Genomic DNA, 26,908 nt, shown 5'->3' with positions numbered 1-26,908 from the left:
TGTGATCCGTGCACCAAACTTTGTTACTGACATAAGTGCTGTAATTGAGGATAAACATTTTTAAAAAATTCTTTATCGTTTACGTATTACATATACTTTATGTAATTACATATGTCTTTTTTTCCCCTCATTGACCTCTCCCCAGGCACTTCCCCACCCTCTCTCCTTCTCTCCCTCCCTCCCCCCACCGCAAACATTTTTATAGCAAGTTTACAGAGCAATTTATTTATTTTTTTAAATTATAAATGAAAACTTTAGGCTTCTGTTTTGTATATCTTTGGTATATCATTTATATGGGCATTCAATTTCTGGAAGTATAAATTTGTGACAAGTTGGAACATTAAAACAACAAGAATCAGAGCATCTGGTCCATTATCACTGGTACTCTGAGAAACATAGAGGCTGTGACCAGATTGGATTTAGGGTGCATAGAAGGGGCCAAGGGATAAGACTGGCTAGGTATGGCCCAGATAGACCATGAACTCAGACTGGTTCTTGAGATCTCAGAGTGCCTGGCACATCTTAGGCTTGGTGCTCAAATATTTTTAAGATGAATGAATGAATGAATGAATGAATGCTTCAAAAGCCTCCAAGAAGAGCAGGTGCACCTAGAAGAAATCCAGTGGATATTTTAGAGATGGGAGTGACTTTTATTGTACAAGGGTATGTTAATGTCCTTTGGTCTACAGCATATCCCCAAAAAATGTTCACACACTTACAAAGGCAGTGTTTTTTAAAAGTTTTCTTTTTTAAAATGTTTTTATTTACTTGTTTGTTTATTTATTTTTTTTTTAAGAGAGAGAAAGGGAGAGGGAGGGAGATAGAAATATTGGTGAGAGAGAAACATTGATAGGCTGCTTCCTGCACGCCCTCTATTGGGGAATGGAGACTGCAAGCCAGGCGTGTGCCCTGACTGGGAATTGAACTGGTGACCTCTTGGTACATGGGACGACGCTCAATCCAGTGAGCCACACCAGCCAGGCAAAATACATTTCATTTCAAAATGTAACAGAATCAGTTGTTAAAGTGTGTATTCATTTTGGAGGGGACACACACTATTTCTGTGGCTTTAGTCTTCCCCTTATCCGCGTCTCCCCGGTTACAAACCTTTTCTCATTTTAGAACTTGCTCAAATTATGTGTGAGTTATTTGGGATTTGTAAACATGTCAATGTCTTTGGCACAAAGTAACTTTTGTTGTTATTTGGTGATGCTTGTAGCTGTCCCTTAAGAAATAACAGAGAGTGCATTTTGTTTCATTTGTATTTTCTGTCAGTGGAAAAAGATCTGTGCCCTAGGCACTGTCTTTATAGTGATGTTGGTAATCTGTGCTTGTCTACTCATAATTGGGATTCCTGTTTGGAGAGCATTGGTGTGAGGATATGGAGGTTAACTGCTTAGCTGACAGCCATGGACTTGGCTGAAAGCTTTGGAAAACTGTAGTTTTCTGAAATTCCATCTGCTACTTACTTTTTAATCACCTCTCTTTCACCTGCTACTTACTTTTAGTCACCTTTGAACGTAGCAAACAACTCTATGTTAAATTTCATATCTTTTTCTTTCTTTCTTTCTTTCTTTTTTTTTTTTTTTTTTTTTTTTTTTTTTTTTTTTTCCTCCTCACCCAAGGATATTTTCCCATTGATTTTTAGAGAGAAGAAAAGACAAGAGAGAAATATTGCTGTGAGAGAAACACATTGATTGGTTGCCTCCTGCATGAGCCCCGACCAGCGCCTGGGCTGGGGAGGAGCCTGCCCTTGACTAGAATCAAACCCAGGACCCTTTGGTCCACAGACTGCTGATACACTAAGCCAGACCGGCTAGGGCCATATCTGGGTGTAGCTTTATTTTCCACCCTTCTGTTTGTAGAGCTCCGGGTCATAATGCATTGTGTGTTTCCTGAAATATTTAATTTTTGAATCTTAACTGCTTCCTTGCTAATACCTTGAAACAAGTTGCTTGAAATAGTATTTGGAGCTTAAGGCATTGTATTTTTCATTTGGAATGGTATTATGTTATAAGAATTCCTCATCTTCTAAATGTATAGCATATGGATGGTGGGCTGCTTGATAGGAGATGTGAATTCCAGTCCCAACTCCTGCTACTTACATAGTGAATGATTTGCAGTAAGTTACTTAACTAACTTCCATAACTCAGTTTTATCATTTTGTCACACAAAGACACACCTGGAGTACCTGCTCACATGACCATGATCAGGAAGCCTGCACTACTGAGTCCCACAGGACACCTACTACATAATGGCACTCTACCAAGACTGGAGACATAGAAACTACTTAATGCAGAGAAACAAACGCAGGGAGGCAGACACCACACGAAGACAAAGAAATAAGTCCCAAGTGAACGAAAAGAAAATAAAGATTCCATTTAAATAAAATGGAGACAAGCAGTCTACCAGATAGAGTTCAAAACACTGGTTATAAGGATACTTGGTAAGAACTTCAACAAAGAGATAGGAAACATAAAAATGGAGAAAGAAACAAAAAAGAACCAGCCAGAAATGAAAAATATAGTAACTGAAATGAAGACTACATTAGTGGGAATCAGCAATAGATTAGATGAAGTAGATCAGTGATTTGGGAGATAAGATAGTAGAAAACACCTAATCAGAACAGCAAAAACCAAAAAGAATCCCAAAAGAATGAGGATAGTTTATGGGCTTCTGGAACAATATCAGATATACCAACATGTATATCATGGAAGAACCGGAAGGAGAAGAGAGAGAGCAAGGAATTGAAAACCCATTAGAAGAAGTAATGTCAGAAAACTTCTCTACCCTAGTAAAGGAAGCAGTCATACAAGCCCAGGAAGCACAGAATTCTAAATAAGACAAACACAAAAAGGCCTCCAATAAGACTCATCTTAATTAAAATGCCAAAAGTTAAGACAAAACGAAAATCTTAAAAGCAACAAGAGAAAAGCAGTTAGTGGCCTACAAGGGAACTTCCCTAAGACTGTCAGCTGACACCATACAGAGTTATTATACTATTCACCACTGGAGGCCCAGTGCATGAAATTCTTGCACTGGGGTGTTTGGGGGGTCCTTTAGCATGGCCTGCACCCTCTCACAGCCTGGGACCCCTTGGGGGATGTCCGCCTGTTGGTTTTCTTCTGACTACTTTTAAGATGTTCTCTGCCTTTTTTTGTGTGTGTGTGTGTGTGTGTGTGTTTTTGTTTTTTGTAGTTTCCCTCTAATGCACCTAGGTATTAATTTTCTTTCTCCTCACAATCTGGGACCCCTTGGGGGATGTAACAGTGTGCCAAGCAGCAGATGGCCACAGTGGAGCCCAAACCGGGGCCAGGTACCACGTTGCTTGTGCTCATCCCGGCCTACTGTGCCTGCTGCCGCTGCTCGGTAGTGCTGCCGCGGAGTCGGGAGAGTCTCCTGCCACTGCAGCTACACTTGCCAGCCACGAACCCGCCTCTGGCAGAGCAGCACTCTCCTGTGGGAACGCACTGACCACCAGGGGGCAGCTCCTGCATTGAGTGTCTCCCCCCTGGTGGTCAGGGCACATCATAGTGACCACTCGTTCCGGTTGTTCCGCTGTAATGGTCGCTCGGGCTTTTATATATGTAGAGAGATATTCCCTATTCTATACTGTACACCCCCATGACGTAACTACCAATTTGTACTTCTTAAATCCTTCCTTTTTCACCCATTCCCCCGACTCTCTCCATCAAAATGTTCTCTGTGTATAAGAGTTTGCTTCTGGTTTGTTCGTTCACTTATTTTGTTTTGCGGTTTCTACCTGTAAGTGAAATCATATGATATTTGACTTTGTCTGACTTATTTCACTTAGCATAATACCCTCTAGGCTAATTCATATTGTTGCACATGGCAAGATTGTAATTTTTTTTTATGGCTGAGTAATATTCCATTGTGTATAATATATGTACCACTTGTTCTTTATCCATTCATCTGGTGAAGGACACTTAGGTTGCTTCCTTATCTTGGCTACTGTAGGTAATGCTGCAATGACCATGGGGATGCATGTGCCTTTTTCAAATTAGTGTTTTGGGTTTCTTTGGATAAATTCCCAGGAGTGGAAAATGCTGGGTCCTTCTTTGTTTCTTGTTACAACCTTCATTTTAAAGTTTATTTTACCTGATATAAGTATTGCTACCCCATTTTTTTGTTTGTTTTCATTTTCATGAAACATATTTTTCCAACCCTTTTCTTTCAGTCTGTGTCTTTGTCTTTCAATTAGAAGGAAGTCTCTGTAGGCCACATATGTAAGGATTTGTTTTTTATTTTATATTTTATTGATTTTTTACAGAGAGGAAGGAAGATAGAGAGCTAGAAACGTTGATGAGAGAGAAACATCAACCAGCTGCCTCTTGCACACCCCCCTACCAGGGATGTGCCCGCAACCAACGTACATGCCCTTGCCAGAATCGAACCTGGGACCTTTCAGTCTGCAGACTGACGTTCTACCGCTGAGCCAAACTGGTTTTGGCAAGGGTTTGTTTTCTTATCCATTCAGCCATCTTATGCCTTTTGATTGGAGCATTTAATTCATTTACATTTAAAGTAACTATTGAAAAAGATTTAGTTACCATTATTTTATTATTCATATTTTTTATCTTTTTTTCTTTCTTCTCCTTCTTAAAAAGCCCCTGTAGCATCTATATATAAGAAAGGCTAATATGCAAGGGCTGACGTGGAACAAAGGAAGGCCCTAGCCGGCAGCTGGAAGGCCCCAATTGGCCCTGATCACCAGGCAGGCCTAAGGATCTTACCCTGTGCAGGAATTTCATGCACTGAGCCTCTAGTTTCTTATAATGGTTTTGGGGTGATGAACTCCTTTAGTGTTTTTGTTTTGTTTTGTTTTGTTTTTTTGTCTGGAAAGCTCTCTTTACCTGTCATTCAATTCTAGATGACTGCTTTGCTGGGTAGAATAATCTTGACTATAGATCCTTCCTCACTTTTCATCACTTTGAACATTTTGTGCCACTCCCTTTTGGCCTAACAACTGTATGTGTACACTGACCCATAAGTTTTCCAAATCCTTCTGATTTTCCTAATATTATTTTCTTTTCTCTAGCTTACTTTATTGTAAGAATACAGTATATAATACATATAATAGAAAACATGTTAATGGACTGTTTATGTTATTTGTAAAGCTTCCAATCAACAGTAGGTTATTTAAATCAAAATTATAAGTGGATTTATTTTACTTAGCGGGGGGGTTGGCACTCATAACCCCTGCATTGTTCAAGGATCAACTATATATGGACTTAAACATTTAAGAGTAGCTTTGAAAACCAATACTATATTTGAGGTAGCAGGTTATACAAACTCCTTTATCTTTTTTGATTCACTTCTAATATTGTCTTACTTAGCTATCTATTAACATTCTATCACAAATTATAAGTAAATATTGTTTCAGTTACCTGTAATCTGGAATGTGAAGGAGGTAGCCTAAACTATTCTGCAAGTATTGGTTTCCAGTGAGAAAATACATACAGGTAACCTTTTCATTCATTTCATTCTGCCAGCAGCAGGGCAGTAGTAAGCTCTCTTTGATCTGCTCTGAAATATTTTTTGAACTCAAGAACAGTAGACCAGAAACTCTGAAAGTGCCCCAGTTTCAGTTTGGAAACTAAGTGAAGTGATTGGTTTTAATTACATGTCAGCTTCTTGATCTTAATCTATAATTCTAAAAGCGAGACAAGTGAGTCTACTTAAAATAAACAGGTATTAAATTGATGCTGTGTATCAGTTTGAAGATACATCAGGACAGACTTTTAAATCCTTGGGGATTGCCTTGGGGACATTTGTTAATTACTCTTTTTTTTTTCTTTGTTGATTAAGGTATTACATGTGTCCTTATCTCCCCTTTGCCCCCCTCACCCTACCCCCTCATACCCTCACCCCCCTGTAATTACTCTTTATGTGGCTAAAATTTCTGGTTCTCCTTGTTCCGAGTCCTGGTTTTATCTTTAGCATTCCTTCCTAGCCCTGTATGCAGCAGAACTGGGAAAGTCAAAAGGTCACTCTTGTGCACACTCAACAGTAAACAGTGCCTGTTTGTTCCTGGGTTTGGCTAGTCTACATGGAGCAGTTGGACTTCATTCTGCTGATGACAAGACTGCAGGGTGTGTGCAGGGAGACCCTTTCTTTCCTCATCACTCTCTCTGCTTTAGTCTGGCTGGGATGGGGTATTTAGGTTAGTAGGAGCCTGGGTGGGAAATAAATCCTTACAGAACATGTTCTGCTGGTGTGACAGCATTATTCTCATACCTATAGGGAAACTCATTCTTATCAAAGGATAGATATGTTCCCAGAGAGTGAATTATCTCTCTGTTTAAGTCACGTTTCTTAGTTTGGGCACTGTCAGCGCTCGAACTATTGGTGCCTGTAATTCACAGCTTTCTCGGGGGTGAGCTGAAGTAAGGCAGAGGCAGGTGTGTGCCCCCTGTGCTTAGCACAGCGCCAGGCAGTTGCTATTATAGAACCTCAAAATGTGCTTGTGGGATGAATAAGAGTGAACCAGTGATCACCACAGACTGATTCATTTGCCTCTCAGCATAACCATTACTGCTTGTCTCATTTTCCATTCTTGTAAGTGTATTTCTAGTATCACATGATCTCACTCATCTTGGGGAAATAATGAACAACATAAACTGATGAACAAATACAGACCCAGAGACAGGGAAGCATCGATCAGACTGTCAAACCTCAGAGGGAAGGTAGGAGAAGATAGGGGAAGCAGGAGAGATCAACCAAAGGACTTGTATGCATTGCATGTAAGTCTAACCAATGGTCACAGACAACAGGGGGTTGGGGGCATGTGTGGGGAGGGGATTGAGATGGGAATGGCGGGATGAGGACAAATATGTGATACCTTAATCAATAAAGAAATTTAAAAAAAAAGTGAACCAGTGAAGGAATGGAGAAAGAAGCCAAATTCCTGTGGAGTCATGGGACCAGGTCTCCGAGTGACTAACTGTATGCCTGCTAAAGAACAATAGCTGACGAGGTTTATGGCCTTAGAATAAAGATCACTATAGTAATAACAGTAACTCGTGTGTGTGGAGCTCTTTCGGTGTGCCAGGTGCTAAGAGCTCTGTATTACATCATTTAAATTTCATCACCACGCTCTGAGCTGAATTATGATGTGCATTTCACCTATGAGGAAATTGAAACTTTGATAGGATAAGTATCTTGCACTAGATGATCCCTTTCTGACTGTCAGGACTAGAACATAAATCAAAACTAAGTGGCCCTAGTGAGACTCAGTCCGCTGCCCTTGGCATCGTTGTCAACATGCTCTAACCATCATGAGCAAACTGCAGAGACGAGGCCGCCCACAGACCTGTGTCAAGCTTGCAAAGCTTGCAGTGGCCAGGCCTGCCTCCTCACCTACTTTCACATCTTCCCTGTGTTCATACTACCAAACCACGTACAATAACTTGAGTGTGTGCATTGTGTGTGTGTACACGTGTGTGTGTGTGTGTAGGGTGTTTCATTTAGGTAGGTTATTTTTGTAACAAGTAAGCTTTGGATTTATAGGCAGTTCTGTTGTCAAGCTGAGTCAACAACAAAGTGGTGTATTGTTAATAGAAGCATGAAAGTTAGGAGAAGGAGGTGAATCATGAATTGATAGGTTGACCTTTTGAAAACAAGGTTTTTGTTATTGCTGTTGTTTTGCTTTACCAGTCAAGTTTGAGGTGATGGTGACACATTTAAGCATACATTTTCAGAAAGGCTTTGAGTATGGGATTAGCTCTTGTGAAAGAGATCAATTTTCAAATGCAAATTTTGGTTCTATTTTATAAAGGTTAATAATTGACGTTCTGGAAGTATGTGATATCGTCAAGGGCAAAAGTGTTAATATGAAGAGAAAACAGATCAGAAAGTAAATTGCAAGATGTTATGATGTCTTCAGTTTGCCTGATTCAAGCATAACATTACTATGTGCTAATATTCCTATCTTTTCTGCCTCTAGATTTATTACCCTGTCACATTTTTGTTAATAAATAGAAAATATATTAGCTGTATGGTATACTTATATGTCTACAGCAAAACCCAGGTTAGTTTTCAAGGATTTCTTTATGAACCGAGTAATTTTCCCAGCCAGGGGTATACTAGAATGCTTTTAGGTAAAGAATAGCAAAATATCAGCCATACAGAGCCAAAGCCTAACGTTGTTATGAAAAATACCACTACATATATTATTTTTTAAAAATATGGGATGGTTTGTTGGGGTTTTTTGCCCTTATTTTTGCAAAGTAAGAATTTATAAATTGACTTTTAAAACCTGATACAAGGAGAAAAACTGAAAAATGAGAGCAATAGACTTTAAGATTTCTCAGATGTTTGGAACAGAGATTTGCCTTCTGGCTTGAAAGTTACTTAGACAAACATTATAAAGGAAAAAAAATATATAATCTTGTGTATTTGCACACCCACATTTCTCCTGGCCCCTACACTTCTCTCATGCAATGGTCTACAGTGTTTTTTGATCACATACCCCCATTATAAAAAAATTATTTGTGGATATATTTCCAATATCTATATATTGTAAATAAATTATAGGCATATATCATTGTACTAATAAAATATGTGCATAATAAAGTGTACACAAAATAGCAATTAAAATGATGGGATACTGTTGAAACAATATTCTTAATTTTTTAAAAAAATATATTTTATTGATTTTGTACAGAGAGGAAGGAAGATAGTTAGAAACATCGATGAGAGAGAGTCATCGATCAGCTGCCTCTTGCACACCCCCTACTGGGGATATTCCCGCAACCAAGGTACATGCCCTTGACCAGAATCAAACCCGGGACTTTTTAGTCCTCAGGCCGACGCTCTATCCATTGAGCCAAACCAGTTTTGGCTTAATTTTGTTTTTTAATGATAAAATTTTTTTTTTCTGTCTTCCAAAATTTCTCTTAGTCAGCATGGTGTAAGGTAATGACCAATACTACAGTTTGAAAGTCTGCTTTTAACAATTTTTAAATTATTTAAAAGGTACCTTTCTAAAATACATAGTTGCATATGGAGAATGAGCACCATTATAATTGAAGAATAGTGGTACTCAATTTTCAATCCCATTTATCAATCATGTAACAGTGGTAAACATTTTCATAGTTAAAATCAGACTGTCTTTCCTGGTGTCAATTAGTTGTTCCTGACAACCAATTGAAAGATGTTATATTTTTACATTAAAAAAAAACACACACAGCCAGGACCGGTTTGGCTCAATAGATAGAGCGTTGGCTTGGGGACTGAAGGGTCCCGGGTTCGATTCCTGTCAAGGGCATGTACCTTGGTTGCGGGCATATCCCCAGTAGGGGGTGTGCAAGAGGCAGCTGATCGATGAATCTCTCTCATCGATGTTTCTGACTCTCTATCTCTCTCCCTTCCTCTCTGTACAAAATCAATAAAATATATTAAAACACACACACACACACACAAAAAAAAACCAAACAAACAAACAAACAAACAAAAAAAACCCCTCATTAATGAAGGCCTGGGGCCGGAAGGGGGTGGGTTTAGGACAGGGTTGGGGAGAGTGGGGGTGGAAAGGAGGGCGAGGTAGAAGGGGTCAATGGGGAAAAGGAGGACATATGTAATACTTTAAACAATAAAGCTTTAAAAATTTAAAAAATAACTCACTAAAGATTTTTATGTGAAAGACTTTTAGGAGATTAGAAAATTATCTTACTAGGTTTTCACAGTGACAATTTTTATAGACAAGTATTGTTTTCATTAACAAAATAATAATACCAAACATTATTTAAAATTCGTTTTATAAAAGTTGAACAAGAAAGTTACTTGTTTCTTATTAAAGAAGAAGAAGGAGGGGAAGGGGGAGGAGGAGGAAAGAAAGAATATTACTTGATAAAGTATCATCTTTGCCTTGAAGGGACAAATCAAGAAGGAAGAAGGTGTGTGTATCTGTGTGAGATTCTGTGTTTTAGTGTCTGTTGGGAGGCATACAACTGATATCATTTGTCATGCAAAGCACACTCAGAGCAGTTACCCTTTTCATAAAAGAAAAAAGTCTGTATAAGGCACTCAAAATAGAATAAATACTCAATAGAATTTGCACGTTCAATAAGATAACTGAAGATTATAAAATATTTAAAACATGTATGTTTATAGCAATTTTATACTAGTAAAGGTATGTTTCTAAATGATGAATTCTTGGAAGGTAATATGAAAATTACTTCAGCATGATGAGATTGTGTGTTTTTAAGTAAAAAGCAATTTTAAATTAAAAAGATGACTTAATGTTATAAACATGGAAAAAAGAAATCAGTATAAGGTGATTAAGAAAACAGGACCAAAAATGTTACCTGGTTAAAATGAAAATATGTTTAAAGTATTTATTAAACCTCAATAATGTTTGTTTAATACAAACATATTGAGTGTCTAATAAGTACCAGGGACAAACTTTTCCATCATTAAAACTGTATTGCCTATTGATTTTTTTATGATAGCCATTCTGACAGGTGTGAGGTGATATCTCATTATGGTTTTAATTTGAATTTCTGTAATGATTAGTGAGTTGGAGCACTTTTTCATTTGCCATTGTCCTCTTTGGACAAATGTCTATCCAGGTCTTCTGCCCATTTTTAGTTTGTATTTCTTTTGGTGAGTTGTATGAGAGTACTTTATATATTTTGGATACATTTGCTTATCAGATGTATCATTGGCAAATATGTTCTCCCATACAGTGGGTTCCCTTTTCATTTTGATGGTGGTTTCTTTTGCTGTGCAGAAGCTTTTTATTTTGATGTAGTCCATTTTTTAGTTTCCTTTGTTCCAAGAGCTGTATCTGTAAACATATTGCTACATGAGATGTCTGAGATTTTACTGCCTATGCTCTCCTCTAAGATTTTTATGGTTTCTGCAAAATATGGTAAGTGAAATAAGCCAATCTGAAAAAGACAAACGTCACATGGTCTCACTCACTCGTGGAATCTAATGAACAGAATGAATTGACCATCAAAGTAAGACCCTAAGCATGGAGGCATGGAACAGATTGGCATCCCTCTGTGTGGGGTTCGGGGAACAAGAAGAGATAAACCAGAGAACTTACATACCTATAGGCATAGCCCATGGGCATGGGCAATAGGAGAGTGAAGACATGGGGGGGGTGGGGAGATAGGGCCTGGGAGGAGAGGGGTAAGGGAGGGGAAATTGGGAGATATCTGTTAATACCGTCAACAATAAAAAGTGTATTTAGAAAACTGTATTGTTTCATTTATAAAATATCATAATGGTTTTTTCCAAAATTGCTCATTTCATAATCCATCTTTCTGATATTCTGATTCCCTGAAACTCGTTTCAATCTCTTTCATGACAGCATCTCTCGTGGTTATCTTTGGCTTGGTCACCTGGTATTTGCTTTCAAGTAAGATAAACTGAAATGGACACTAGAGATACAGTACTTTCTGTGTAATCTCATGTTTAGTTAAACAGCATCAGAACGTTGACAGTTAGCAGATGGCTTGTTGGTTCTTATTCTACACCACGGCCTTACTCCCCAACAGGGAGGCACATCTGAAAGTGTTTTAGTTAAGAACGTGTTCATCTGCAAGTGCGAGAGAACCTGACTGATGTGTTTGGTCTCTGCTCGTAAGTCTGGAGGCCCATTTGCTCAGGGCTTATGTTTCTAGGCTTCTCTTGGATGTTTTTTTCCTGATGCTCATTGCCTTAAGATGGCTGCCTCTGCACCTTATACTTGGGTTTCTAGTAGGAAGGAGGAGGAAAGGCAGAGACAAGAGCCCTAGCATCTTAATCCATCTGCTGCAACAGGAGAGCAAAGCCTTGCCCAGAAGCTCCACCCAGCAGACTTGGGCTCACACATAAAAGGCCCGATTTAGGTCACATGACTGCCCTAGCTGCAAGGGTGGATGGGAAAACTGGGGCTCGAGTTTCCCAGCCTTCACAGGAGAGGTCATAAATAGCCACAATACTTTTTTCTATTTACGTCTTCTTTATTACAATAGAATGCCTAATGTGCCTGACAGTGAAGACTTGAAGAATTTGCCACAAAATTATATATTTTTGAGATACCCTACTCAATCGCTGGAAAGTTTCTGGGGTCTTTGACCAGAGAGAGGTTATCAGTCCTTTTCTCTTTTTTTAGTTGAAAGAAGGAATTATTTTGGGGCCCTCTACCTCTCTTGGTCTAGTTCAACCCTTCTGTAAGTTTTGTCAAGTTATAAGAAAATCTTTTTTTTTCTCTTTCTTCTGCCTGACTTTGACTTTCATGAGATACATGAAAGACCTTAGCCTTACCTGAAGTCAGAAAAAAGAAAACTGTATATTTAAAGTGTGCAAGTAGGTGAAATAAAGAGCTGTCGCATAGAATACCTAAAGCCTTTGAAAGCACCAAGAAGTCACTATATTATTTTCAGAAGGCAACATCGGCAAGAAAATAAAGCTAATACGTTTGGATGAAACAGTTGAGCAAGAGCCTTTTATTGCTTTGTTCTTTTCTTAGTTAATCCTCCCAATAAACCAATGAACCAATGGCAATTGGGAATTAAGCAAAAGATATTGGGTCCATTTAACAGATTTGGAACCTGAAAATGAGAGAGAAGCTGAGTAATTTCTCCAAGGCTACTCAAGCAGCAAGGCCAGAACTCACCTCTGTCCATCTGTGCCTTGTTTTGCCTTTAGGCTTGCTTTCCCACAACTGCTCACACATGAAATGTCAATTTTTAAAACTCTGTCTTAATTCGAATTGATTATTTCTCTTTATTTACTGGTGACTCCTGAGGTCCCAGGGTGCTTGGAATGCAGACATGACTAGACATGTTGGGAAGCCTATGGAAGGAATCTGTCAGGGGCTGCTTAATTACATGTTAACTGGCAGTCTTCTGGAAAGAACTAATCCTACAAGAAGAGAATGGAGGAGTTAAAATGTACTTAGAAGTCAGTGTCACAGAGTAGGGGGTAAGTCTAAGTCAAGCGCAATGTAATTTATTTAGCCCGCCTGCTGATGTAGTCCCTAGGGACGTGTGGAGCCAGGAGATTGCCAGATTCAAGCATCTTCACAGGTTTCCAGGGGCCCTTGAATGTTCTGCCGCATCAGCAGATTCTGCAACAGCAGCCCAGGCAGCTCATCACCCCAGCGCTGGCTGTGCGGGTGGGTCACCAGGGCGTGGTTCAGGCATCCGGGTCTTAGCAGATGTGGGTCTTGCAGGGATTTGATGTTGAAAGGGTGAAGATTTATTGTCTTGGTCCAGTCAGCAGTTCTAACAAATGGGTGGCTTATAAACAACCGAAATTCCCTTCTCACAGTTCTGAAGGCCGGAAGTCCAGAATCATGGTGCCAGCATGGTTGGATTCTGGCGAAGGCCCTCTTCTGGATTGCAGACTGCTGACTTCTTGCTTTGGTGACCCGGGCAAGGGAGTTCTTGGGACTTTTTATAGGGACACTAATCCCGTTCATGATGGCTCCACCCTCATAACCTAAGCACTGCCTTTTCACTCCACCTTCTATTCTAACACCATCACTTTGGGGATTAGGTTTCAACAAATGAATTTGGGGGAGATACATTCTGATCTTAACACTTAATTGATGCAGTGGCTAAGAAGGCCGCTTCAAAGCACATCGAAGGCACTTGCTTCAGAGCTCCCAGAGATAACTGGGTGAAGTGCTTACAGGTGATAGAATTCTGTGGCAGCAGTCCAAAGCAGAGTCAGGGAAATAATTTGCTTAATTCCCAGATGCCATCAATGTGCAAATATACCAATAATTTAATACTAGTAAAAATACATTTGGACAAAACAAAATACTATAGTATGTACTTGCAGTTCTTAAAATTAACTGACAATTGCATTTTTATTTAAACATACAATCTTCTTTAATATCAGTGTCAATGTTAGAAGTGAAGCCTTCTTTTTGCATTCAGAGCCTAGAGATTCCTCTGATTATTTAGGCTACTGGTATTTCCAGTTAGATATAACATGCTCGACACACCGATTTTAAACTCATAAAGTTTTAGCATCCATTGAGAAATATTAGCATTTGATGTACATTTCTGTTTGACTAAACTTCAGTTATATTTGTTCCTAACTCAAATTAGCAATGAGTGTGATCTCTTGAACATCACCTGGGAATCTTTGATGTTCAGCACTGGAATGATGATTCTTTAATCATCCCTTCAGTTAATATTTACTGAGGGCCTCCTTCTTGCCAGTCCCTTGCTTACAGAACGGACATTGTGTGGAGAGAGAGATGATCCTAAAAATGAGTAAACCGATAAATAAAATTTTAATAGATTTAGACAAAACTTCCGCTAAGGTGGCTAGAGGGGAATCTCCAAGGAGGTGATGCTGAACGTATCTCATTTAAAATAGTAAGGAAGTCAGCACCACTGTTACATTCATCCTTCTTGTGAGAATCCTGTCTATTCATTAACAAATGTTTATTGAGTGTCTGCTATGTGTCAGTCACCCATTCTAGGCTCGGGATCCAGCAGTGAACAAACCAGCAGACAAAATCCCTAGCCCTTTGGAATTTATGCTCTAGCAGGGGGAGGTGGACAAGCAATAGTGAACATAAAACGCACAGTATGTCAGATGCTAGGTGCTAAGGTGAAGAATGAAGCTTGCAGGCAAGTGGAAAGTTGTAGAGTGGCTGGTTAAAAAAAAAACAAAAAGCAAAATCAGGTGATTAGGGAAGTACTCACTGAGAACGTGAACTTTGAGCTGGAAATGAAGATCTGGGTAACCTAGCCCAAGGTTGACAAACTTATTCTGTAAAGGGCAGCTGGTAAACACTTTAGTCTTTGGAAATGATACTGCCTCTGTTGCAACTATATTCAACTACCATTGTGTGGCAAAAGCAGCCTTAGACATTATGTAAATGAATGGCTGAGGCTGTCTACCAATGCAACTTTATTTATGGACACTGAAATTTGTATTTTCATACAATACATGAAATCTCATTTTGTCATGAAATATTGTTTTGACTTTTTTCAATAATTTAAAAAGTATAAAGACTAGAATTGGCCAATGGGCCATAGCTTGCCTACCTGGAAGCAGCCTGAGGCTGTAGCAGTGTCTGTTCCCTTTAACAGCTTTGGATGATGTATAAGGGCACATGTTTGAACTGTAGGTGAGATAGAAGGCACCTTCCGTGCTTCTATAGATATCTCCCTGTTGTGGGTTCAACAACTTTGCTGTTGGTTTTCGAAGAAAATGAAAATTCATCTGTTCATCCAGTGACAGATATTCAGTTCACTTCTGTTAAATTCTTATTTTGCAGCTTTTATTTCTAGGCTCTGCTGTGCAGTAAGAGCTTTTATTTTCAGTCCATCATGCTACAATATTTCTGAAGACATTATAAGTAGCAATTAAGAATTTAGGTAGCATTGCATTTAGATTCAAACTATAGAAAACTTGATACACAGTGGCTTAACTGATTAGAGGTTTGTCTGTCCAGTGCACAGGGGTTTAAAGTTGGCTGCAGAAGACTGTGCGACACCTGAAAAATGTCATCAAGGACGCAGGCTCCTGTCCTTCTCTCTGACCAACCTTAGCATACGGCATTTGTTTTTACGTTTTCAGAATGGTTTCGTCACCTCCCAGGGAAAGGAGAAGGGCAGAATGGACTTTGTCTTTCCATTCATGGTGGAACATCTGCCTTACATCAGATTGGCCAGAGCTGTGTCATGTGATCCCCTCACGCTGCAGAGGAGTGCGGATTAACACATTCTGTAGCTGAGCACATTACTTTTCCAAACAGAACCAGACTTCTGTATTAAGAAAGAAAGAGAGATGTTCCAGGCTCCCAAGGGCCCGCCTTCTGAGGCAGGGGGCCCCCTGCCACTCAAGCCCGGGCTCCCCCTGTTCCAGGCTGCAGTCACCTTCAGGCAAATCTCAAAAACAGTGCTCTGCGTGACTCGTCTTCCTTCCTGATGTTAATGTCACAAACATCCACTTGAAAACCTCCTTCTCTGGGTTGAATGTTTCCTTTTTGTTTAGTTGAGTGACGTGCTGTCGCATTAGTTAATTTTCTAGCCTTAACACTTTTCTAAAATTTTATTTTAACCATCTGGCCTTTTATTTATTTATCAATATTTTAAATATTATTGATTTTTTACAGAAAGGAAGGGAGAGGGATAGAAAGTCAGAAACATTGATGAGAGAGAAATATTCATCAGCTGCCTCCTGCTCACCCCCCACTGGGGATGTGCCCACAACCAAGGTACATGCCCTTGACAGGAATCGAACCTGGGACCCTTGAGTCCTCAGGCCGACTCTATATCCACTAATCGGCTAGAGCTGGCCTTTCTTTTAAGTGTAAAGAAACATGGGAGCCAATGAATAACAAAGTGCTGTGAGTCCTGCTTCATTGCCCTGCTGGGAGCCCTGACTTACGTAAAACACCGCCTCTCTCTGGCCTGCACCCCTGCTCCCCTCGGTGAGGCACACGTGCAGTTCTCTCTCAAAACAGATTTCTTCTGCTTAACCTTCTGACCCGTGACACATTCACCCTCTTCAAAAACGTCTGAAGTTTATACAGGTAGAAAGTGAAAAGTCTCGTCTCCACTTTGTCCCCATTACCCTGACCCCTAAGCCACCACTTTTGTTCATTCTTTGATAACCTTCAAGAGTTTTTAAAAATGTAAATACAAGCAAATACAAATATGTTCCTATTTTTCTCCCTTTTTCTTTTCAGAAGAATGTGCTTAGTCTACTTACAATTCTGCTCTTGTTTTCTCACTTCATACAATATATATCTTGGAAATCTTTTCATAACAGTGTTAATGGTAAAACAGTCTCTCCCTTTTTCTTTTTAAGTTGTGTTGTATTAAAGTGATCTCCTTGAAACACATGCCTGGCCATGCCTCCCCTTGCTTGCCCCTTTAAAAAAATACATTTTACTCCTTACGTGACTGTGTTGTTATCATTGTCAGTGAGGAACTGTCTTTTGCTTCTTGAGCATTGTCAGTGTGTCATGATGCACTGAAAATTTTTTAGAACAAAACCCATTTCTCTGTTTTCTTTAGTTTTATGGCGATACTAGAGGCCCAATGCAAGGAAATTATGCAAGAGTAGGCCTTCCTTCCCCCGGCTGCTGCCACTGGCTTCCCGCTGGCACCCGGGACCCGGGCTTCCTTCACAGCCCTGACTTTGTCTGGAAGGTCATCCAGTCTAATTAGCATATTGTGCTTTTATTATTATAGATTATTATAGATAATCGACATAATGTGTAAGTTTAAGGTGTACAAGGTAATGATTTGAGGTTATGGATATATTGTGATACGATGAGTATAATAAGTTACATTCCAGTTCCTCACATTGTTTGAACTTTAATCTCCTACAGTACAACTTTCAAATATTGTCTAAAAGGAGGGAGAGGTGCTGAGACATGGATACTTTCAAATATTGCTAGTGGGAATGTAATTAGATGTGGCCTTGTATTTTTATTGAGGTATAATTGACATACAACATTATGTTAGTTTCAGGTATACAATATAATTATTCTATATATGTGTCTATTGTAAAATATGACCACAATGAGTCTAGTTAACATCCATCAACACCACATCTGTTATAATCTTTTTTCTTATGATGAAGACTGAAGATCTACTCTTTTTAAAAAATATATATATTTTATTGATTTTTCACAGAGAGTAAAGGAGAGAGAGTTAGAAACATTGATGAGAAAGAAACATCGACCAGCTGCCTCCTGCACACCCCCAACTGGGGATATGCCCGCAACCAAGGTACATGCCCTTGACCAGAATTGAACCTGGGACCTTTCAGTCCACAGGCCGACGCTCTACCCACTGAGCCAAACCGGTTTTGGCTGAAGATCTACTCTTTTAGCAAATTCCAAATACAATACAGTATTTTTAACTGTAGTTACCATGCTGTTTATATCCCTAGTACTTATTTATTTTATAACTGAAAGGCTGTACTTCTTGACTAATGTAGCCTTGTTGCAAAGAAATTGATGCAGGGTCTGCCCTTTCATTCATAGGACTTTGTCCTAAAGTATTGTGAGAAACAATAAGAGATTTGTAAATAAAGATATAGTATTATTCCTAGTGGTGAAAGTTACAAGTATACTAAATATCCAGCAACAGATAACTGTACATCTACATGGTGGAGTTGCCAGGGAGACATTAAAATTCATACTGTTGAAAACTCTTCTTTAACATTGATTTTTAGAGAGGAAAGGAAAAGGAGGGATAGAAACATCAATGATGAGAGAGAATCATTGATTGGCTGCTTCCTGCATGCCCCACTCCGGGGGTTAAGCCTATAACCCAGACATGTGCCCTGACTGGAAATTGAACTGTGACCTCCTGGTTCATGGATAGATGCTCAACTGCTGAGCCATGCTGAGCAGGTCATACTCTTGGAAATTTTTAATGATGGGACCATATTCGTGATATATTGTTTAGTGAAAGGAACAAGGTGCAGCTATTTTTTTGTTTTGTTTTTACTGATATCAGAGAGAGGAAGGCAGAGGGAGAGTAGGATCGAAACATCAATGATGAGAGAATCATCAGTTGACTACCTCCTGCATGCTTCTTAATGGGTATGGTGCCCAAAACCCAGGCATGTGCCCTGACTGGGATTCAAATACTGATCTCCTGGTTTATGGGTCAATGCTCAACCACTGAGCCACATCGGCCAGGCAACGTCCAGCCATTTTACCTAGTATGACCCAGTGAAAGAAAAGACCAATTAAACTATAGAGGATTATAATCCAGCAATAAATGCTGTGTGTGTGGGGGGGGGGGGGGGGGGGAGTTGGGGTAGCTATTTGTTCAGGGCAGGGAGGTATAGATGGAAAAAAGCTGTATGAGTCTATCTTTGATGTATCCCTAGTATTAACCTAAAATAATTAACATAGATCCTTAAGAAATTGGTAACATTTCAAGGACTGCAAATGTGTTTGCAGCTCTTCATGAACACACCTGACCCCTAGTGACTGAGGAAGGAAACATGAAAGATCAGAAGAATGAAAAGGGTTAGGAAATAGAGTTCATAATAAAATGGTGCTTGCTGTTTACTCTTACTTCAGAGTGGAGAACACTTTTCTCTCGTGAACTGATAAAAGGATGCTTTCATGCCCACGGCTGCAGCTGAGGAATATCTGAAGGAGGCTTCTGAGGGGAATGAAAATGTTGCTGCTCCCGGGAATCAATAAAATGTCGGCCTCTCAGATGGGCTATATATAGTTTTCAACAGAGAGAGCGCTCATGACTATAAATGTCAATTCTTGTGGGTGGGAAGGGGGAATGGAGTTGGCCCCCTAAGAACTGTGTGAATCTCCAGGCAATCTGAGATGTGCCCCAGTTCTGGGGAGTCTAGGTGACGAAATGACTGTGTCAGGACTGGCTTAGACCTCTGCTGGATATCCACAGAGGGGGCAGTGCATGGCGCCTATGTAAATGGCTTTTTTTTTAATTATTTTTTTTTTTTTTATCAGTGACCTCTGACAATGGGAAGTGAAATCTAGTTCAACTTGGAAATATATACATATTGTTCAGATGAGCATTTCTCCTTATGTGTCTTCTCTTTTTAGATAAAGAAGAAGCAGCAAGATGTGGTTAGATTTCTGGAAGCCAACAAGATAGAGTTTGAGGAGGTGGACATCACGATGTCGGAAGAACAGAGGCAGTGGATGTACAAGAACGTGCCCCCAGAAAAGAAGCCCGCTCAGGGCAACCCGCTGCCGCCGCAGATATTTAACGGTGACCGGTACTGCGGAGTAAGTAGCCAGATGGTCATTACACCATTTCTTTGCAATTCTCACATCACAGAGCCACCTGGAGCACAGGGTTTTTTTCAGTTAGGACTGTCACCTCTTCATACGGTGCCTATTCAGGTCCACAAGTCTAAAGGAGGGGCTAAGAGTCTAAGGTCACAGACAGTGTGTGTGTGTCTGAGTGCATGTGTGTCTGGGAATTTTCTTGTCTGTTTGCTTTAGAAAAAGGGGTGAAAGGGAAGCTGTGTGCATGATTTCATTGTGTTATAAAATTTAAAGCATATTTTTTATTAATAGGTTTTGGGGGACAGATTAAGAGGAGTAATTATTCTTGAGCCTTTTCCCCTTTACTACACACACACACACACACACACACACACACACACACACATATATATATATATATATATATATATATATATAATCATTATGAACATGTAAAATACATTAGGTGCCTTCCTGCTGTATATAGCATATGAAGTTCCTTTTGTCTAATTATCTGTTTTCCTTCTTACTCTTAGGTTAAGAAAAAAAAAAAATCAAGAAGTTTCTTTTTTTAAAATTGATTTTAGAGAGAGAGGAAGAAAGAGATAGAAACATCAAACCCAGGCATGTGTCCTGACCAGGGAATCCAGCTGTTTATCTCTTGGTGCATGGGTTGATGATGCTCAACTACTGAGCCACACAGGCTGGGCTCAACAAGTTTCTTGCTCATGAGTAATTAGAATTTGCCTTTGCCAGCGCTCTAAGAATGTAAGTCAGTGTTTATTTTGGAACCTATATTCCAGTTCTTCAGGATTGCCTGGAAAAGAGCAAGGGGCTAAGCTACGGTGGCCAGGTGCTTGAGGTGACATGAATAGCTAGGTTGTCATTAAGGTGGAGAAAAGGGATAACAGAGTGCTTTTGATGATTTGAAAGGAAACAGTTTCCTGTGTGCAAAGGAAGAATGAAATATTAAAACATTAAGCCATAAATATTACGCACAGAGTTCTTAGATTCATGTCAAGAGGAGACTCCTGAACATAGCATTAGAGATAGATTTGAGTTCTACTACTTTATGTTGTCTGTGACACCTTTGAAAAGTCACCTCTTTAAGCCTAAATTTCCTCATCTTTAAGCAAGGGATGATATTATATACCTGCATAGGATATTGTTTCTAAAATACTTAATTAATAAGAACAAAGGTTATTGTTTTGTGGGATTTTTTTTTTTATATCATGATCTCATATTTTACTAGGGAAAGAATGTGGTAGCCAAGGGTACATCCCATTCACAATTTCAGAGTCTAGAAAATGTATTCTTATGTGCAGACCAAAATAAGGTAACATTGAAAATATGTACAAACTATAGTTTCAAAATAAAGCTATTAGTCAAATAATGCTAGAAGTCTTAAAGCAAAGATCTTTGTTTTAAGACTTCTATTATTTGCACTTATGAAAATGCCATTATTCTGGGCTTGTAGTTGAGTGGTAATTTGGCTGGGTATAGAATTCTAGCTTGGGAAGAATTTTGATGGTTTTGCTTCAATATCATTGTTGAGAAGATTGCAATTGAGAAGTCTAATGCCATTTTCCTTGAACTATTGTATGTTTTTGTCAATTTCTTCTATGCAAGTTTTTAAGATCTCTTTCTTATATATATGAGATCCTAAATTTTTTTTTGGGGGGGGGGGGGGTGAATTATTATACTAGTGGCCCAGTGCATGAAATTTGTGCACAGGTAGAGTCCCTAGGCCTGGCTGGTGATCAGGGCCAATTGGGGCCTTCCTTCCCCTGGCTGCATGCGGGCCGGGGCCTTCCTTCATTCTGTGCCACCCCCTAGTGGTCAGTGCACATCATAGCGAGCCGTCAAACTCCAGGTCGGTTGAACTTCCGAGGGGGCAGTTTGCATATTAGCCTTATATAGGATAAGCTAGTATTCATTCACTGAGATAAGTGCTCAGTAAATCCTTATATCTAAGAATTATATAATTGAGTCCTTAAAGATGTCATTGCTCTTCCTGTAATTAACTAGGACTCTGCTTATTACCCCCCTCCCCATTCCTAGAAAACCTGTGCCTCATTATTGCTATTATGACATTTATCTCGTAGAATTTTTTCCTTTTCACGTTTTGCCTTTAGTTGATTCCTGAGTTCCTTGTGCTCACTCTCTGTAGGCTCCATGGCATGTTCATCTTAGTATCTGGTGCCTGTCAGAACACTAGGAACATAGACCACATTTTTTAAAACTGGTTCTGTGAACGGGTCAGTAGTTCCACAGATATTTTCAGCTTAGCAGGGAGCTACTCCATTCTGTTGGGTCTTACCTTGTCAAGGTTCTGAGCATTTGTATTCTCATTTTATTAATAAAACTCAAAGCCAACTGTCTCAAAAACAAGCTTATTAAGACTTCTAAATTTTGCCGTGAAATCTATTTCAGAAATCATCTCTATTAGAAGCTCACATATCCCACAGGTAGAATTTCCTTAGGAAACTTTTTATCTGAATTTGAAAAATCTGTATTCCAAGGCCTCCTGTTTAAAAAAAATCACTTATCAAGAGAATCTTCTCCTCTAGATATTTTACTGTAAAAAATCGTATCCGACATTATCCCAGCTACTAGGAAAGGAAACGGGTGCTGGGGAAGGGGTGAGAGAAAAGTCTTCTTTATCACTGATTGCTGATCAGATGTATGCCCCAAAGCATAACATTTTCTCTATAACCCCACTTTTTCTTCTTCTGTTTAATCTCCCTATTTTCACCTTATGGAGATGTTTGCTGCAATATTCTACAGTGATGAGTCAGTCCCTGGGACATATCTGTCATAAAAACAACTTGTGCTGTGAATATTGAGAACCTTCAACCAGACAGTTTCAGGCCACCCCAATTGCATGTTTAGCACTCTATTTTAACTTATATCCAAACTGGCAGTTCTCTCCCTCCCTCCCTCCTTCCTTCCTTCCTTCCTTCCTTCCTTCCTTCCTTCCTCCCTCCTTCCTTCCTTCCTTCCTTCCTTCTTTTTATTTTTTATTGATTCCAGAGATAGAAGGGAGAGAGAGATAAAAACATCATTGATCGGCTGCCTCCTACATGCCCCCTACTGGGGATCAAGTCCCAAACCCCAGCATATGCCCTGACCAAGAATTGAACCCTGGTTCATGGATCAAGCTCAACACTGGCCGGACAAACTGGCCATTTCATTTTTGTTAAAATTTTTTTCTCTTTCTGAGCCTATGTAAATAAAATTAATGAAAAGAAAACAAAACTATTAAGACCATGTTAATATCAATGTTAGGACAATAAAGCCTATTTACAGGAGGGTCAAAGTGAGGAGTCAGTTTTTTTCTGTCCTTCTTTATACATGTCCTCCCCAGATTCCCAAGATATAACCTCTTTTACAAGGTTCTTAAGTTATTACCACTTTGTTTCATATACTAATATATATGTTCCTTGGCTTTAACTGTAGACAGTGTTTACTTTTTTTTTTTTTTTTAAGATGCAGGGTGATTTGCATTCTTATAACTTCTCTTATTTCTCTTTTGTTTTGATTTAAACACACACAACGCGCACACACAATTTAGCACTGCTAAAATTTATAAGTCAAATTCTCTTCTGTAACTATAGTAACTATTATATATGTAAACATATATTTATATTGTTTTAAACATAGAAATACTATTCCCTACAGAACTGTTCAGTTCTGTGGGCAGTCACAGAAGGCAATATATAATCCTGTTTTACTAACCCCCGTGGTGTAAAAGGGAATGACAAATGTCAATATCCAAGAGAGTCTCTTAACTAATTTTAGCCTTTTCACTTACTCCTCGGGGTAGTTATTAAAATTCTATTGCTGGTTCCTTTTCCTATGTTTAGCACAAAAATATTTTCCATCCAATTTCAATTGGTGCTTGGGTACATGTTTTTGCTTGCCTTGCCATCTTATATTAGTATGGTTGGAAACATTGAACATGAATTAGGAATTTAAAATAGTCAGTTTTGGGCTTACTCATATTTTTAGTGTTTGGCATAAAAATTGCTGAATGAAGCTGTTTTAGACAACTGCATCTTATATATCCTACTAGGATTGGAACTGCCAACTGTTTTTTTCCTTCTCTACCAAGATTTCATAAAATAGAATATAGTACTGCCTTTAACCACAAAGCCAAGAATTCTGCTCAGAGGAAACTTAAAGGAGTAGGAGCTTGGCCCAATGTAAACAGCAGCAGTAACTCTTATCATCTTAGAATGAATATTTTAAAAGGATTTTCATCTTTTGGAGAAACTAGATTTGCTTGGGCTCATTTTGAATCGATTGCTGCCACCATTTCCTTGTAGGCCTCGTATTATCTTGTTCCCTGCAACCTCCGCCTTGGATATGGCCTCAGCATATAGAAATAATGTAGGTCTGTCGATTAATTGTCATTGACTTAGCGTGGGAAGCGGCACCACTTTTCAGAGTGGCTGTTGTGGGTTTTCCCACTGCTCTCTTAGGGGACACTAAAAGGGCAAAGAACTTTAAGGTCTTTGTCTCAAGTGCCCGTCTAGCACACAATAGTCCAATCATTGTGGTGTGCTGCTTATGTCCTTAAGGAAGCTCTTTGGAAGAATGAGACCATTGTGAACTCCACCTGTTCAGATTTTATCATGCCCTTATAAATGTCTCGAACCTTGGTTTTCACTTGAACACAAACAAGTATAGGTGATGGAAGTTCTTTCTTTTCTTCTTTTTTTAACATCTATTTAGCTTGTTTTATTCTTCTTAAAATTGCAACATTCAGATAAATATTCCATTAATAATTGTGCTTATTTCTGATAATCTATATAGTCCAGAAATATTTCTTTTCATAAGCAGCTGACACTGGAATTTCTAACCAGCTGACACTGGAATTGCAGACAAAGGAAATTTCTAACCCTTTTTCTTTAATGTAATAAAAATGTACCAGCTTCTGAAACTGGGCAGTTTTATCTTGAATATGCTGTGTGATTGTACCCTTCGCCAGAGGTTCTATCATATTAACTGATCATTAACAGAAAGTTGATTGTCCTGAAATATGTCATTTATGGACGTTTATTTACAAACACTTCTGAGTGTCTGACTATAAGGAATTCAGCAAGCTTATTTAGCAACTTGAGAGTGAGTTTTTACAAATGGCGATCTTAATGTTTGCAGTATAAACCGTAATATATGTTTTAAAATATAAGCCTGATAAGTGAAATGAATTTGTTAAGGAAGCAGATCTTTCTCTTTTATTGGGAAATGCCTAAGGCCACAATAACTTATACTACTAATCAGTAAGATGTGATTTAAAATTTTCTAATGCCATTTAACTCTGAAATTATTTCACATCATGCTGTTTGTTATATTTGGAAGGAGGTATTAACTATTCAGAAATCCTAGATTTTAAATTATCAATCGCATACTCTTTGCCTAAACATGACAAGGAAAGTAATTTAACCTTTTACACTTTGAGATTCCTCAGACCACTCAAAAGCTTTTGAATGTCAGAAAGTAAATTGTGTACATCATTCTTTAAAACCTGTAATTAATAGAGTAGAAATTGTATTTATTCAAATTATGTTACTAGCTTGAGATTACCTAAAACATGGCACACCAGCCATTAATCAGCAGACAGCTAATTCATCCACTTGACAAGTATTATTGGTAACCTGGTATGTTAGGTACTTTTCTAACATTGACTTTTAAAAATTATTTCATTAAACTATTCTGCTTTTAAAGTTAATTACCAATTTTTACATTTGTCACTTGGAAGGAGTTAATTACCTTAAGTGACAATTTCTAAACTCTTGGGAGGATCCAACTCAGTATTTGGGTAAGAAGCCCGCCCCCTAGCTATAGTTATGTGGTAGTTAGTTAAAGGTTCTTAAAAATAATGCTTATAATATTTATGACCGAGATACAGTTAAAGAAGATTTTTTAAAAATCTAAATGAGAAATGTTGCCCTTCTGAGATTTCTAAATACTGTATCTGAAATTTCTAAATACTTTTGTTGTTAACTAAAATTTACAGTTTTGTAGAGAATAGTTTTGATTGAATATTAAATGGATTCTTTATAAAGTTACACATTTTCTCTACATGTATAGATTTTACATGTCCCGTATTATGTATGAAGCGTGTTTGTGAGAGTTGACCTTATTTCCAGTTTTATGAGTTGGAGAACTTTAACTATTTTTAAATTAAGATTTTTAACATAAACAGTGAAACCTGAATTATACACATTTTCATGGTAAATTGCCTTTTGATCTGTTGCATGCAAGATATTTTCATGTTAGCATTTCAGTCTTTTAAAGTAAAATTCACGCTTCACTTATAGAGATTGAGTCAGGCATTCTCTCTCATTTTTTATTTCTTACCTTATTAGTTTTTTCATTCCTGCATTTCACACTGACCATCAGAGATTATTAATCAAGGAGAAAGGTAAAAAGGCCTTTCAAACTTCAAAACAAGGATAGCATTTTGACGACTGAGTCACTAGTCTTAATGGTTTCTCTCCCACTATTGTCTCTTCCTTTTCCTATTCAGTTAAATCAGAGAGAGGTAAAATTTTTAAATAGGTATCTTTAGAAACCAGAATATTTGGGTGACTTTACACCTAGACACAACTAACCACCCATTTAAAAGCAACTCCGCTGAATGCTCCATCACTTCAAAGAATTATGAGGCTTCAGGGACTTTGTTAGTATCTGACGCAGAAAGGGAGTAATAGTGTGAGGAGGTTAAATGAGTTGATCAAGATCATATAACTCAGGAGACCACAGGACACCACATATACAGTTCACTGAGCATATATACCATACAAAACCTGTGAACTAGATAGTTGTTGGTACATGGACCTCTCTTCTCCTTAGTCTTGACTAAGTCAGAATTGGGCCACATAGAGTCTTTTAAGCCATGTTAAGAATTTTAATTCGTATTGTAAGAGCAATGAGAAGCTTTGAAGGAAAGAATTTAAGAAGAGAGCGATATGATCATCGTCTCATTTTTAAAAAAGCAGTCTGTCTTCACCTGAGAATGATGGGATAGAAGTAGGTTATTTTGGAGGAAGGCTGATAAATTGAGGTGCTACTGCAGAAATCTAGCTTAGATTAGGGTTCTGAAATGGATGTCAAAATGGAGAGGTTGAAGGAAATGGAAGACAGTTGTTAGCTGAGGAAAGGGAGGAGCTGTGTGGTACCTTGATTTCTGAT

The 26,908-nt window shown here is 38.6% G+C and overlaps 1 protein-coding gene across 3 annotated transcripts in view; it reads left to right on the top strand.

Moving 5' to 3' along the window:
• SH3BGRL2 (SH3 domain binding glutamate rich protein like 2) overlaps positions 1–26,908 on the top strand; it is a 58,105-nt gene that overhangs the window by 21,086 nt on the left and 10,111 nt on the right. The window contains exons 1-2 of one of the 3 annotated variants that reach the window (XM_045572948.1): positions 18,925–19,010; positions 19,541–19,726. In XM_045572948.1, the coding sequence (XP_045428904.1) occupies positions 19,008–19,010; positions 19,541–19,726 (189 nt within the window). In that variant the 5' untranslated portion in view covers positions 18,925–19,007. Of the gene's footprint in view, positions 1–15,259; positions 15,720–18,924; positions 19,011–19,540; positions 19,727–26,908 lie in introns of those variants that run through there. The other 2 variants (XM_045572947.1, XM_045572946.1) reach the window with 2 other exon arrangements.

Source organism: Pipistrellus kuhlii, unplaced genomic scaffold (genome assembly GCF_014108245.1).
Source record: "Pipistrellus kuhlii isolate mPipKuh1 unplaced genomic scaffold, mPipKuh1.p scaffold_m20_p_5, whole genome shotgun sequence".
NCBI classification, from domain to species: Eukaryota; Metazoa; Chordata; class Mammalia; order Chiroptera; family Vespertilionidae; genus Pipistrellus; species Pipistrellus kuhlii.
The sequence above is the reverse complement of the archived record's forward strand: the minus strand, read 5'-3'. Positions and strand labels throughout refer to the sequence as shown.